Raw genomic sequence first — 14,552 nt, 5'->3', positions numbered from 1 at the left:
CTGTCCTCTAGTTGCTCTGTCCCTGTTGTTGAACCTGGCTGAGATGATCCTCCTGTTCTCTAGTTGCTCTGTCCCTGTTGTTGAACCTGGCTGAGATGATCCTCCTGTTCTCTAGTTGCTCTGTCCCTGTTGTTGAACCTGGCTGAGATGATCCTCCTGTTCTCTAGTTGCTCTGTCCCTGTTGTTGAACCTGGCTGAGATGATCCTCCTGTTCTCTAGTAGCTCTGTCCCTGTTGTTGAACCTGACTGAGATGATCCTCCTGTTCTCTAGTAGCTGTCCCTGTTGTTGAACCTGGCTGAGATGATCCTCCTGTTCTCTAGTAGCTGTCCCTGTTGTTGAACCTGGCTGAGATGATCCTCCTGTTCTCTAGTAGCTGTCCCTGTTGTTGAACCTGGCTGAGATGATCCTCCTGTTCTCTAGTAGCTGTCCCTGTTGTTGAACCTGGCTGAGATGATCCTCCTGTTCTCTAGTAGCTGTCCCTGTTGTTGAACCTGGCTGAGATGATCCTCCTGTCCTCTAGTTGCTCTGTCCCTGTTGTTGAACCTGGCTGAGATGATCCTCCTGTTCTCTAGTAGCTGTCCCTGTTGTTGAACCTGGCTGAGATGATCCTCCTGTTCTCTAGTAGCTGTCCCTGTTGTTGAACCTGGCTGAGATGATCCTCCTGTTCTCTAGTAGCTGTCCCTGTTGTTGAACCTGGCTGAGATGATCCTCCTGTCCTCTAGTTGCTCTGTCCCTGTTGTTGAACCTGGCTGAGATGATCCTCCTGTTCTCTAGTTGCTCTGTCCCTGTTGTTGAACCTGGCTGAGATGATCCTCCTGTTCTCTAGTTGCTCTGTCCCTGTTGTTGAACCTGGCTGAGATGATCCTCCTGTTCTCTAGTTGCTCTGTCCCTGTTGTTGAACCTGGCTGAGATGATCCTCCTGTTCTCTAGTTGCTCTGTCCCTGTTGTTGAACCTGGCTGAGATGATCCTCCTGTTCTCTAGTTGCTCTGTACCTGTTGTTGAACCTGACTGAGATGATCCTCCTGTTCTCTAGTAGCTGTCCCTGTTGTTGAACCTGACTGAGATGATCCTCCTGTTCTCTAGTAGCTGTCCCTGTTGTTGAACCTGACTGAGATGATCCTCCTGTTCTCTAGTAGCTGTCCCTGTTGTTGAACCTGACTGAGATGATCCTCCTGTTCTCTAGTAGCTGTCCCTGTTGTTGAACCTGGCTGAGATGATCCTCCTGTTCTCTAGTAGCTGTCCCTGTTGTTGAACCTGGCTGAGATGATCCTCCTGTTCTCTAGTTGCTCTGTACCTGTTGTTGAACCTGGCTGAGATGATCCTCCTGTTCTCTAGTAGCTGTCCCTGTTGTTGAACCTGACTGAGATGATCCTCCTGTTCTCTAGTAGCTGTCCCTGTTGTTGAACCTGACTGAGATGATCCTCCTGTTCTCTAGTAGCTGTCCCTGTTGTTGAACCTGACTGAGATGATCCTCCTGTTCTCTAGTAGCTGTCCCTGTTGTTGAACCTGGCTGAGATGATCCTCCTGTTCTCTAGTAGCTGTCCCTGTTGTTGAACCTGGCTGAGATGATCCTCCTGTTCTCTAGTTGCTCTGTCCCTGTTGTTGAACCTGGCTGAGATGATCCTCCTGTTCTCTAGTTGCTCTGTACCTGTTGTTGAACCTGGCTGAGATGATCCTCCTGTTCTCTAGTAGCTGTCCCTGTTGTTGAACCTGGCTGAGATGATCCTCCTGTTCTCTAGTTGCTCTGTCCCTGTTGTTGAACCTGACTGAGATGATCCTCCTGTTCTCTAGTAGCTGTCCCTGTTGTTGAACCTGACTGAGATGATCCTCCTGTTCTCTAGTTGCTCTGTACCTGTTGTTGAACCTGGCTGAGGACACCAGGACAGAGCTGAAGATGAGAAACAAGAACATTGTCCACATGCTGGTGAAGACCCTGGACCGGGAGAACGAGGAGCTGCTGGTGCTAGTGGTGTCCTTCCTCAAGAAACTCAGCATCTTCCTGGAGAACAAGAACGATATGGTAAGAGAGGGAGATGGGAGAGGAGGGAGAGAGAGAAGAATAAGGAGAGGGAGGAATGAGGAGGGAGAGGGGAGAAGGAGGGAGGGACGGAGAGGGATGTATGCATGGAGAGATGGAGGGCTGTCAAGCCAACACACATCAACATAGACCCTTCTCTTATTCTAATGTAGTATTGCCTCACTATCTAGTCTAGTTTATATGGTGGTGGATCAGGAGTAGAGTCAGGTCTAGTTTATATGGAGGGAATACAGTACAATAAATTGCATACAGGAGGATACCAGGTCAGAATACTGTATCTAAATCAGCATAGAGGGAACAGTGTGCTGTCTTGATGTGATATCCTCTTCAGGAGACATTTTACCAGTGAAAAAACAACTACCTTGCTGTGTCCATACGTTATACATGATCGTTCTAGTCTATGGGGAAGGAGACATCATCAGACTTTATTTCACACGGCAGTGTACACATTAAACTGCTGTAACCTGCATGTTCGCTTGTGGGTTTACTGGACGCTATAATAAAAGTCATAATGAGTCCTAATCATTTCCCTGCATTGTGATTGGTTGTTAACCCTAACCCTGTATTGTGATTGGTTATTAACCCTAACCCTGTGCTGTGATTGGTTATTAACCCTAACCCTGTGCTGTGATTGGTTATTAACCCTAACCCTGTGCTGTGATTGGTTGTTAACCCTAACCCTGTGCTGTGATTGGTTATTAACCCTAACCCTGTGCTGTGATTGGTTGTTAACCCTAACCCTGTGCTGTGATTGGTTGTTAACCCTAACCCTGTGCTGTGATTGGTTGTTAACCCTATCCCTGTGCTGTGATTGGTTGTTAACCCTACCCCTGTTTTGTGATGAGTTATTAACCCTACCCCTGTTTTGTGATGAGTTATTAACCCTAACCCTGTGCTGTGATTGGTTGCTAACCCTAACCCTGTGCTGTGATTGGTTGGTTGTGTTGCTAGGCTGAGGTAGACACCGTAGAGCGTCTGTCTCGTCTGGTCCCGTGTGAACATGAAGACCTGCTGAACATCACACTGCGTCTGCTCCTCAACCTCTCCTTTGACACCGGGCTCCGCAACAAGATGGTGCAGGTCGGCTTGCTGCCCAAACTCACCTCCCTGCTGGGTACGTACCACACTGGACTATGTCCTCTCAAATCAGTTCATAGGACTTTATTGGCAAAATTATTAATTAATTAATTATTGGGAAACTTATGTTAACGTTGCCAAAGCAAATGGAATAGACAATAAACAAAAGGGAAAGGAACATGTGATACATTAGTAAACATGACACTCACAAAAGTTTTAAAAGAATAAAGACATTTCAAAAATTATATTATTGGCAATGTACAGTGTTGTAACGATGTGCAAATAGTTAAAGTACAAAAGGGAAAATAAATAAACATAAATATGGGTTGTATTTACAATGGTGTTTGTTCTTCGCTGGTTGCCCTTTTCTTGTGGCAACGGGCCACAAATCTTGCTGCTGTGATGGCACACTGTGGTATTTCACTCAATAGATATGTGAGTTTATCAATGTTTGATTTGTTTTCAAATTCTTTGTGGGTCTGTGTGATCTGTGGGAAATATGTGTCTCTAATGTGGTCATACATTTGGCAGGAGGTTAGGAAGTGCAGCTCAGTTTCCACCTCATTTTGTGGGCAGGATTTTCTTAATTTGGGGTATTCTGCCACTGTGTATTCTCTGTTTAGCACCGGATAGCATTCCAATTTGCTCTGTTTTTTGGTTGATTCTTTCCAGTGTGTCAAATAGTTCTCTTTTTGCTTTCTCATAATTTGGTTTGGTCTAAATGTGTTTCTGTCCTGGGCTCTGTGGGATCTGTTTGTGAACAGAGCCCCAGAACCAGCTGGCTGAGGGGACTCTTCTCCAGGTTCATCTCTCTGTAGGTGAGGGCTTAGTTATGGAATGTGTGGGCATCACTTCCTTTTAGGTGGTTGTAGAATTTAACAGCTCTTTTTTGGATTTTGATAACTAGCGGGTATAGTCCTAATTCTGCTCTGCATGCATTGTTTGGGGTTTTACGTTGTACACAACGTATATTTTTGCAGAATTCTGCATGCAGAGTCTCAATTTGGTGTTTGTCCCATTTTGTGAATTCTTGGTTGGTGAGCGGACCCCAGACCTCACGACCATAAAGGGCAATGGGTTCTATAACTGATTCAAGTATTTTTTAGCCAGCTCCTAATTGGGATGTCAAATATTATGTTCCTTTTGATGGCGTAGAAGGCCCTTCTTGCCTTGTCTCTCAGATCGTTCACAGCTTTGTGGAAGTAACCTGTGGCGCTGATGTTTAGGCCGAGGTATGTATAGTTTTTTGTGTGCTCTAGGGCAACGGTGTCTAGATGGAATTTGTATTTGTTGTCCTGGCAACTGGACCTTTTTTGTAACACTATTATTTTTGTCTTACTGAGATTTACTGTCAGGACCCAGGTCTGACAGAATCTGTGCAGAAGATCTAGGTGCTGCTGTAGGCCCTCCTTGGTTGGGGACAGAAGCACCAGATCATCAGCAAAGAGTAGACATTTGACTTCAGATTCTAGTAGGGTGAGGCCGGGTGCATTTTAGTCATTTATCAGACGCTCTTATCCAGAGCGACTTACAGTTAGTGAGTGCATACATTTTCATACTGGCCCCCCGTGGGAAATGAACCCACAAACCTGCTGTTGCAAGCGCCATGCTCTACCAACTGAGCTACAGGGGACCATTAGGGGGAAGCCGGGCGTGGCAGACTGTTCTAGTGCCCTCGACAATTCATTGATATAAATGTTGAAGAGGGTGGACTGAGGATAATGTTGAAAAGTTTAAGAATAGCCCATTTGAATTTGTGGTCTGTATATTTAATAATTTCGTTGAGGATACCATCAACACCACAGGCCTTTTTGGTGTTGGAGGGTTTGTATTTTGTCCTGTAGTTCATCCAATGTAATCTTAGTCTTTAATAACTGATTCAAAGCGTTATAAATGATCGCGTAAACAGTATGGTTTTGCTCTTGCTTCTTTGGGTTAGGGTTAGGGCTTCTTTGTTAGGGCGGTAGATAGCCTAGCGGTTAAGCCTAGCGAATCTCTGAGCCGACTAGATGAAAAGTCTGCCGATGTGCCCTTGAGCAAGGCACTTAACCATAGTTGCTCCTGTAAGTCGCTCTGGATAAGAGCGTCTGCTAAATTATTTTTAAAAAAGTAAATATGGCCTGATATCTGACGTGCTGTTCCTTCTTTTTCCGTAGTGTATTTCTGTATTGTTTAACTGATTGACCATAGTGAAGGCGTAGGCTCAGGTTTTCTGGGTCTCTCTCTCTCTCTCTCTCTCTCTCTCTCGCTCTCTCTCTCTCGCTCTCTCTCTCTTTCTTTCTCTCTCTCTCTCTCTCTCTCCCAGATCTATCTATCTATCTGAATATAATGTATCAGGTTTGAGCTGTTGGTTTAATGTGTAGTAATGTGTTCCTTCTCTCAGGTGATGAGAACCACAAGCAGATGGCCATGTGTATCCTGTACCACATCAGTGTTGATGACAGGTTCAAGTCCATGTTCGCCTACACAGACTGCATCCCACAGGTAACGGTACAACACCTGATCCTGGATCAGCACCTACACCAGGGTTGTGCTCAATTCAGAATTGGATTCAGAATTGGATTGAGAATGCCTCATCAATTCCAATTCAATTAGAATTGAATTACGATTGATGCAGTAAACAGGATATATTATTGCAATTCGAATTTAATGAAAGGAAATATAATTGAATTCAGTGAAATTCTATGAAATTTAAATGCCTCTTCTATTCTATATTAGGTGTAGGATATACAAATATACGTCAAATATACATCTTGTACATAAAACATGTCCTTGCCATCCAGGACCTCTATACCAGGCAGTGTCAGAGGAAGGCCCTAAAAATGGTCAAAGACTCCAGCCACCCACGTCATAGACTGTTCTCTGCTACCGCGCGACAAGCGGTACCGATGCACCAAGTCTGGACCCAGCAGGACGCTGAACAGCTTCTACCCCCAAGCCATAACACTGATAAATACACTAAACAAAGTATAAACGCAACATGCGACAATTTCAAAGATTTTACTGAGTTACAGTTCATATAAGGAAATAATTCAATTGTAATAAATTAATTAGGCCCTAATCTATGTATTTCACATGACTGGGAATACAGATATGCATCTGGTCACTAGGCCCTAATCTATGTATTTCACATGACTGGGAATATGTTGGTCACGGATACCTTAAAAATAAACAGTATCTGGTGTGACCACCATTTGCCTCATGCAGCGCGACACATCTCCTTCGCATAGAGTTGATCAGGCTGTTGATGGTGGCCTGTGGAATGTTGTCCCACTCCTCTTCAATGGCTGTGTGAAGTTGATGGATATTGGCGGGAACTGGAACACGCTGTCGTACACGTCGATCCAAAGCATCCCAAACATGCTCAATGGGTGACATGTCTGGTGAGTATGCAGGCCATGGAAGAACTTGGACATTTTCAGCTTCCAGGAATTGTGCACAGATCCTTGCGACATGGGGCCATGCATTATCATGCTGAAACATGAGGTGATGGCAGCGGATGAATGGCACGACAATGGGCCTCAGGATCTCGTCATGGTATCTCTGTGCATTCAAATTGCCATCGATAAAATGCAATTGTGTTCGTTATCCGTAGCTTATGTCTACCCATACCATAACCCCACTGCCACCATGGGGCACTCTGTTCACAACGTTGACATCAGCAAACCGCTCCCCCACACAACGCCATACACGTGGTCTGCGGTTGTGAGGTCGGTTGGACGTACTGCCAAATTCTCTAAAACAAGGTTGGAGGTAGAAAAATGAACATTCAATTCTCTGGCAACAGCTCTGGTGGATATTCCTGCAGTCGCATGCCAATAGCATGCTCCCTCAACTTGAGACTCCTGTGGCATTGTGTTATGTGACAAAACTACACATTTTAGAGTGGCCTTTTATTGTCCCCAGCACAAGGTGCACCTGTGTAATGATCATGGTGTTTAATCAGCTTCTTGATATGCCACACCTGTCAGGTGGATGGATTATCTTGGCAAATAAGAAATGCTCAATAACATGGATGTAAACAGGTTTGTGCCCAGTATTTGAGAGAAATCAGCTTTTTGTGCGTATGGAAAATTTCTGGGATCTTTTATTTCAGCTCATGAAACATTTACATTTACGTCATTTAGCAGACGCTCTTATCCAGAGCGACTTACAGTTAGTGAGTGCATACATTATAAAAATAAAAAAAATCATACTGGCCCCCCGTGGGAATCAAACCCACAACCCTGGCGTTGCAAACACCATGCTCTACCAATTGAGCTACATCCCTGCCGGCCATTCCCTCCCCTACCCTGGGCCAATTGTGCGCCGCTCCATGGGTCTCCCGGTCGCGGCCGGCTACGACAGAGCCTGGATTCGAACCAGGATCTCTAGTGGCACAGCTAGCACTGCGATGCAGTGCCTTAGACCACTGCGCCACTCGGGACCAACACTTTACATATTGTGTTTATATTTTTGTTCAGTGTATCTGATGCTAACATGCTAACTTAGTGCTCTGTGTTGACTCACCAGTTGATGAAGATGTTGTTTGAGCACGGTGAGGAGAGGATCGATGCTGAGCTCATCTCCTTCTGTATCAACCTGGCAGCTAACAAGAAGAACGCTCAGCTCATCTGTGAAGGTAGGGAGGTCCACTATCAGTTATACAGCTCATCTGTGAAGATAGGGAGGTCCACTATCTGTTATACAGCTCATCTGTGAAGGTACAGACCACTATCAGTTATACAGCTCATCTGTGAAGGTACAGACCACTATCAGTTATACAGCTCATCTGTGAAGGTACAGACCACTATCAGTTATACAGCTCATCTGTGAAGGTACAGACCACTATCAGTTATACAGCTCATCTGTGAAGGTACAGACCACTATCAGTTATACAGCTCATCTGTGAAGGTACAGACCACTATCAGTTATACAGCTCATCTGTGAAGGTACAGACCACTATCAGTTATACAGCTCATCTGTGAAGGTACAGACCACTATCAGTTATACAGCTCATCTGTGAAGGTACAGACCACTATCAGTTATACAGCTCATCTGTGAAGGTACAGACCACTATCAGTTATACAGCTCATCTGTGAAGGTACAGACCACTATCAGTTATACAGCTCATCTGTGAAGGTACAGACCACCAGATGTATCAGAGATGGTCTGGTGATCTAAGAACCATGGAAATAAGTCCTAGACACTTCATTGTCATCCTCCATGTGAATTAATTCAATAGTATAAATATTTCACATGCTGTTGAATAAATGATGAATGCTTGATTCCCTTCCCTCAGGTAATGGTCTGAAGATGTTGATGAAGAGGGCTCTGAAGCTGAAGGATCCTTTACTGATGAAGATGATACGAAACATCTCTCAACACGACGGACCACCCAAACACCTCTTCATCGTTAGTACTAAATTCATGTTGGATGTTAGTGACTTGATAAAGCAGATGTTGTAACTGAATTGGTTGAAAAGACTGTAAAGAACACATTATGAAGCTCCCAGCAATGAAGCCATATAAAAGCATGCATACAGTGCACCATGAGGCAGCAGTGGATCAGAGATATTTGGAAAGGAGACTGTATGTATGAAGTGTTGCTAAGTGACTTACTAACAGAACGGTCTCCTTCAGGACTACGTAGGAGACTTGGCAGCCCAGATCAGTCCTGATGAAAACGAGGAATACGTGATAGAGTGTCTGGGGACCCTGGCTAACCTCACTATCGCTGATCTGGACTGGGAACTGGTGCTGAAGGAGTACAACCTGGTACCTTACCTTAAAGATAGACTCAAACCAGGTGAGTGAGTGAGTGAGTGAGTGAGTGAGTGAGTGAGTGAGTGAATTCTACAACCACCTAAAAGGAAGCGATGCCCACACATTCCATCACAAAGCCATCACCTACAGAGAGATGAACCTGGAGAAGAGTCCCCTCAGCCAGCTGGTTCTGGGGCTCTGTTCTCAAACAGACTATTTAACAAACTGGAAAGAATCAACAACAACAATTGGACCGCTATCTGGCCCTAAACAGATTGGACCGCTATCTGGCCCTAAACAGATTGGACCGCTATCTGGCCCTAAACAGATTGGACCGCTATCTGGCCCTAAACAGATTGGACCGCTATCTGGCCCTAAACAGCGAGTACACACTGGCAGAATACCTAACCACTGTGACAGACCCAAAATTAAGAAAATCCTTGATTATGTACAGACTCAGTGACCATAGCCTTGCTATTGAGAGAGGCCGCCGTAGGCAGACCTGGCTCTCAAGAGAAGATAGAATATGTGCCCACTGCCCACAGCTATTTGCACATTGCTAAAACACTGTACATAGCTGAGAATATAACTCTGGAAATGTCTTGATCTTTTTGAAACCTTTTTGAGTGTAATAGTTATTGTTAATTTCTAATCGTTTTTTGTTGATGTTGTTTTGTGTCTTTTCTCACTTTTGTTTATTGTTTATTTCACCTGCTTTGGCGATGTACACACGTTTCCCAGTAAAGCCCTTTAGATTTGATTTGAATTGACATGTTTCCCATGCCAGTAAAGCCCTTTTGATTTGAATTGAATTGAATTGAGAAAGAGAGAGAGAGAGAGAGAGACTCAAACCAGGTAACCATATCACTGAAGAAGAAGAGTGGATTTAGTTTCTGAGAGAAAGAGAGAATATGGAGTTGTTCTAAAGAAAGAGCTCCATATTTTGTAACTCACCGTAGTTATGGAAACAAGTAGAACAGGAGATCACCTTCTAACCCCAGAAACCTGACCTCTGTGTTGTCATCAGGCTCCGCGGAGGATGACCTGATACTAGAGGTGGTGATCATGATTGGGACGGTGTCCATGGATGACAGCTGTGCCGCCATGTTGGCCAAGTCTGGTATCATCCCTGCTATTATAGAACTACTGAATGGTAAGACATCATCCCTGCTATTATAGAACTACTGAATGGTAAGACATCATCCCTGCTATTATAGAACTACTGAATGGTAAGACATCATCCCTGCTATTATAGAACTACTGAATGGTAAGACATCAGCCTGCTGTTATAGAACTACTGAATGGTAAGACATCATCCCTGCTATTATAGAACTACTGAATGGTAAGACATCATCCCTGCTATTATAGAACTACTGAATGGTAAGACATCATCCCTGCTATTATAGAACTACTGAATGGTAAGACATCATCCCTGCTATTATAGAACTACTGAATGGTAAGACATCATCCCTGCTATTATAGAACTACTGAATGGTAAGACATCATCCCTGCTATTATAGAACTACTGAATGGTAAGACATCATCCCTGCTATTATAGAACTACTGAATGGTAAGACATCATCCCTGCTATTATAGAACTACTGAATGGTAAGACATCATCCCTGCTATTATAGAACTACTGAATGGTAAGACATCATCCCTGCTATTATAGAACTACTGAATGGTAAGACATCATCCCTGCTATTATAGAACTACTGAATGGTAAGACATCATCCCTGCTATTATAGAACTATTGAATGGTAAGACATCATCCCTGCTATTATAGAACTACTGAATGGTAAGACATCATCCCTGCTATTATAGAACTACTGAATGGTAAGACATCATCCCTGCTATTATAGAACTACTGAATGGTAAGACATCATCCCTGCTATTATAGAACTACTGAATGGTAAGACATCATCCCTGCTATTATAGAACTACTGAATGGTAAGACATCATCCCTGCTATTATAGAACTACTGAATGGTAAGACATCATCCCTGCTATCATAGAACTACTGAATGGTAAGACATCATCCCTGCTATCATAGAACTACTGAATGGTAAGACATCATCCCTGCTATTATAGAACTACTGAATGGTAAGACATCATCCCTGCTATCATAGAACTACTGAATTGTAAGACATCATCCCTGCTATTATAGAACTAGTGGAAAGCCTTCCCAGAAGAGTGGAGGCTGTTATAGCAGCAAAGGGGGGACCAACTCCATATTAATGCCCATGATTTTAGAATGAGATGTTGGACGAGCAGGTGTCCACATACTTTTGGTTATGTAGGGTATGAACATATAGGTAGGGATAAAGGATAAATAATCAACAGTAGCAGCAGCGTATGGGATGAGTTAAAAGGGTGTATAAAGGGTCAGTGCAGATAGTCCGGGTAGCTATTGGTTAACAAACTATCTATTTAGCAGTCTGATGGCTTGGAGGTAGAAGCTGTTCAGGGTCCCGTTGGATCCAGACTTGGTGCATCGGTACAACTTGCTGTGCGGTAGCAGAGAGAACAGTCTATGACTTGGGTGGCTGGAATCGTTGAACATTTTTAAGGCCTTCCTCTGACACCGCCTGGTATAATTCCTTAGTTACAGTGTATTCGGAAAGTATTCAGACCACTTGACTTTTTCCACATTTTGTTGTTACAGCCTTATTCTAAAATGGATTAAATAAATAAAAATCCTAATCAATCTACACACAATACCCCCTAATGACAAAGTGAAAACAGGTTTTTAGACATTTTTGCAAATGTATTAAAAATAAGAAACAGAAATACCTTATTTACATAAGTTTCAGACCCTTTGCTATGAGACTCTAAATTGAGCTCAGGTGCATCCTGTTTCCATTGATCATCCTTGACATGGTTCTACAACTTGATTGGAGTCCACCTGTGGTAAATTCAATTGATTGGACATGATTTGGAAAGGCACACACCTGTCTAAATAATTTCCCACAGTTGACAGGGCATGTCAGAGCAAAAACCAAGCCATGAGGTCAAAGGAATTGTCCGTAGAGCTCCGAGACAGGATTGTGCCGCGGCACAGATCTAGAGAAGGGTACCAAAAAATGTCTGCAGCATTGAAGGTCCCCAAGAACACAGTGGCCTCCATCATTCTTAAATGGAAGAAATTTGGAACCACCAAGACTATTCCTAGAGCTGGCCGCCCGGCCAAACTCTGACAGAGCTCTAGAGTTCCTCTGTGGAGATGGGAGAACTTCCAGAAGGACAACCATCTCTGCAGCACTCCACCAATCAGGCCTTTATGGTAGAGTGACCAGACGGAATCCACTCCTCAGTAAAAGGCACATAACAGCCCGCTTGGAGTTTGCCAAAAGGCACCTAAAGACTTTCAGACCATGAGAAAGAAGATTCTCGGGCCTGAATGCCAAGCGTCACGTCTGGAGGAAACCTGGCACCATCCCTACGGTGAAGCATGGTGGTGGCATGTCATGCCTAAGTTTGCTTATCCTGCCAATGAAAAAATTATTAAAGTAGTTGGCAATATCAGTTGTTTTTGTGATGAATGAGCAAATGATTCAATGAATGATGGAGCTGAGTTTGCATTTTTTCCCAAACTTTCATTTAAGGGGCTCCAAAGCTTTTTACTATCATTCTTTGTGTCATTTATCTTTGTTTCATAGTGTAGTTTCTTCTTCTTTTTATTCAGTTTAGTCACATGATTTCTCAATTTGCAATATGTTTGCCAATCGGTTGTGCAGCCAGACTTATTTGCCATTCCTTTTGCCTCATCCCTCTCAACCATACAATTTTTCAATTCCTCATCAATCCACAGGGATTTAACAGTTTTTACAGTCATTTCCTTAATGGGTGCATGCTTATTAGTAACTGGAATAAGCAAATTCATAAATGTGTCAAGTGCAGTGTCTGTTTGCTCCTCATTACACACCACGGACCAACATATATTCTTTACATCAACAACATAGGAATCACTACAAAACGTATTGTATGACCTCCTATACACTATATTAGGCCCAGCCTTTGGAACTTTGGTTTTCCTAGATATGGCTACTATATTGTGATCACTACATCCGATGGATTTGGATACTGCTTTCAAACAAATTTCTGCAGCATTAGTAAAGATGTGATCAATACATGTTGATGATTTAATTTCTGTGCTGTTTGTAACTACCCTGGTAGGTTGACTGATAACCTGAACCAGGTTGCAGGCACTGGTTACAGTTTTAAGCTTTCTCTTGAGTGGGCAGCCTGATGAAAGCCAGTCAATATTTAAATCACCCAGAAAATATACCTCTCTATTGATATCACATATATTATCAAGCATTTCACACATGTTATCCAGATACTGACTGTTAGCGCTTGGTGGTCTATAGCAGCTTCCCACCAGAATGGGCTTTAGGTGAGGCAGATGAACCTGTAGCCATATTACTTCAACAGTATTTAACATGAGATCCTCTCTAAGCTTTACAGGAATGTGGTTCTGAATATAGACGGCAACACCGCCCCCATTGGCATTTCTGTATTTTCTGTAAATGTTATAACCTTGTATTGCTACCACTGTATCATCAAAGGTATTATCTAAGTGAGTTTCAGAGATTGTCAGAATATGAATGTCATCTGTTACTAGCAAATTAATGATTTCATGAACCTTGTTTCTTAAGCTCCATATGTTAACGTGGGCTATTTTGAGCAGTTTTCTTCTGGGATGCTTACTTGTTTTTATTGCTTTACTGGGAAGCTTAGCAGCAGTAGATGTGGTCATGTTCTTTATGTTAGTGCAGGGTGAGCTGCACACAGTGGCCTTCCTCCTCGGGCACACCGGCTCAGTGCTAACAGTATAAATCTGCTTCTTAGGCACATGATCACTTCACACAACAGCTGCAGGATCAGCAGAGGCACCCAGGGCAGCTAGAGGGACACAAACCAGGTTACCCACATTGTGTCTACTGACGCCCCTGATGTAATGTACATTTGCTGAAGCATTTTGACAACTCTGCGTCACAATGGTAGGGATAAGCTGAGCTGGGCTTGGGTCATTGCTAAGTCATTGTCTCAACGCAGCCTTATAATGCTGTAAGAGGATCCAGGAACCCAAATGATTTGGGTGGATCCCATCCTCCTTATAAAATGTGTTTTGTTTCCAAAAGGTAACGAAATTGTCAACAAAAGTTACACCCATTGAGATGCAATTATCACATAGCCAGTTGTGAAGAGCAAGAATCCTGCTAAAGCGTTCAATGCCACGATTCAGAGAGGGCACAGGGCCAGATATTATGTTTTTTTTTTGTTAGTGTCTAGCAGAGATTCAATCAGCTCTTTAAAATCCAGTTTCAACTGTTCAGAGCTGCCCTTCATTATGTCATTAAAACCCACATGGACTACGATAGAATCGATTTCCATGTTCTGACGTAGTACATTCGGGAGCAGCTTAGTAATGTAATTTACTCGAGCTCCGGAATAGGACATTGTTTTTGCACCAGGAACAGTCACATTTCTTACCATGGAGCTGCCGGAAATCACGGCTGGCGAGAAGGATGAGGAAATCCGCCCACTCCCACTCTTCACAGGATGCCGGCCTCCGACAGATGGAGAAGCCCCGCTCGATCCAGAGCAGGGACGGAAGGTTGCCGACGTCGACTTCGAAATCGTAGTAGTAGGTACTGCTGCCGCAGACACCCCCAGCGACGAAGGAGC

General features: G+C 43.6%; 1 protein-coding gene across 1 annotated transcript in view; it reads left to right on the top strand.

Moving 5' to 3' along the window:
* The window catches only part of LOC311121601 (kinesin-associated protein 3-like), a gene marked incomplete at its 5' end in the record, with an annotated part of 51,550 nt that overhangs the window by 15,663 nt on the left and 21,335 nt on the right, over positions 1-14,552 (top strand). The window contains 7 exons of the mRNA XM_084196065.1: positions 1,844-2,022; positions 2,992-3,154; positions 5,501-5,601; positions 7,630-7,738; positions 8,399-8,511; positions 8,740-8,905; positions 9,890-10,015. Of these exons, the coding sequence (XP_084052191.1) occupies positions 1,844-2,022; positions 2,992-3,154; positions 5,501-5,601; positions 7,630-7,738; positions 8,399-8,511; positions 8,740-8,905; positions 9,890-10,015 (957 nt within the window). The remainder of the gene's footprint in view (positions 1-1,843; positions 2,023-2,991; positions 3,155-5,500; positions 5,602-7,629; positions 7,739-8,398; positions 8,512-8,739; positions 8,906-9,889; positions 10,016-14,552) is intronic.

The sequence above is a fragment of the Coregonus lavaretus genome (genome assembly GCF_964263955.1).
Source record: "Coregonus lavaretus genome assembly, contig: HAP1_SCAFFOLD_2946, whole genome shotgun sequence".
NCBI classification, from domain to species: domain Eukaryota; kingdom Metazoa; phylum Chordata; class Actinopteri; order Salmoniformes; family Salmonidae; genus Coregonus; species Coregonus lavaretus.
This window is presented reverse-complemented; position numbering and strand designations above follow the sequence as displayed.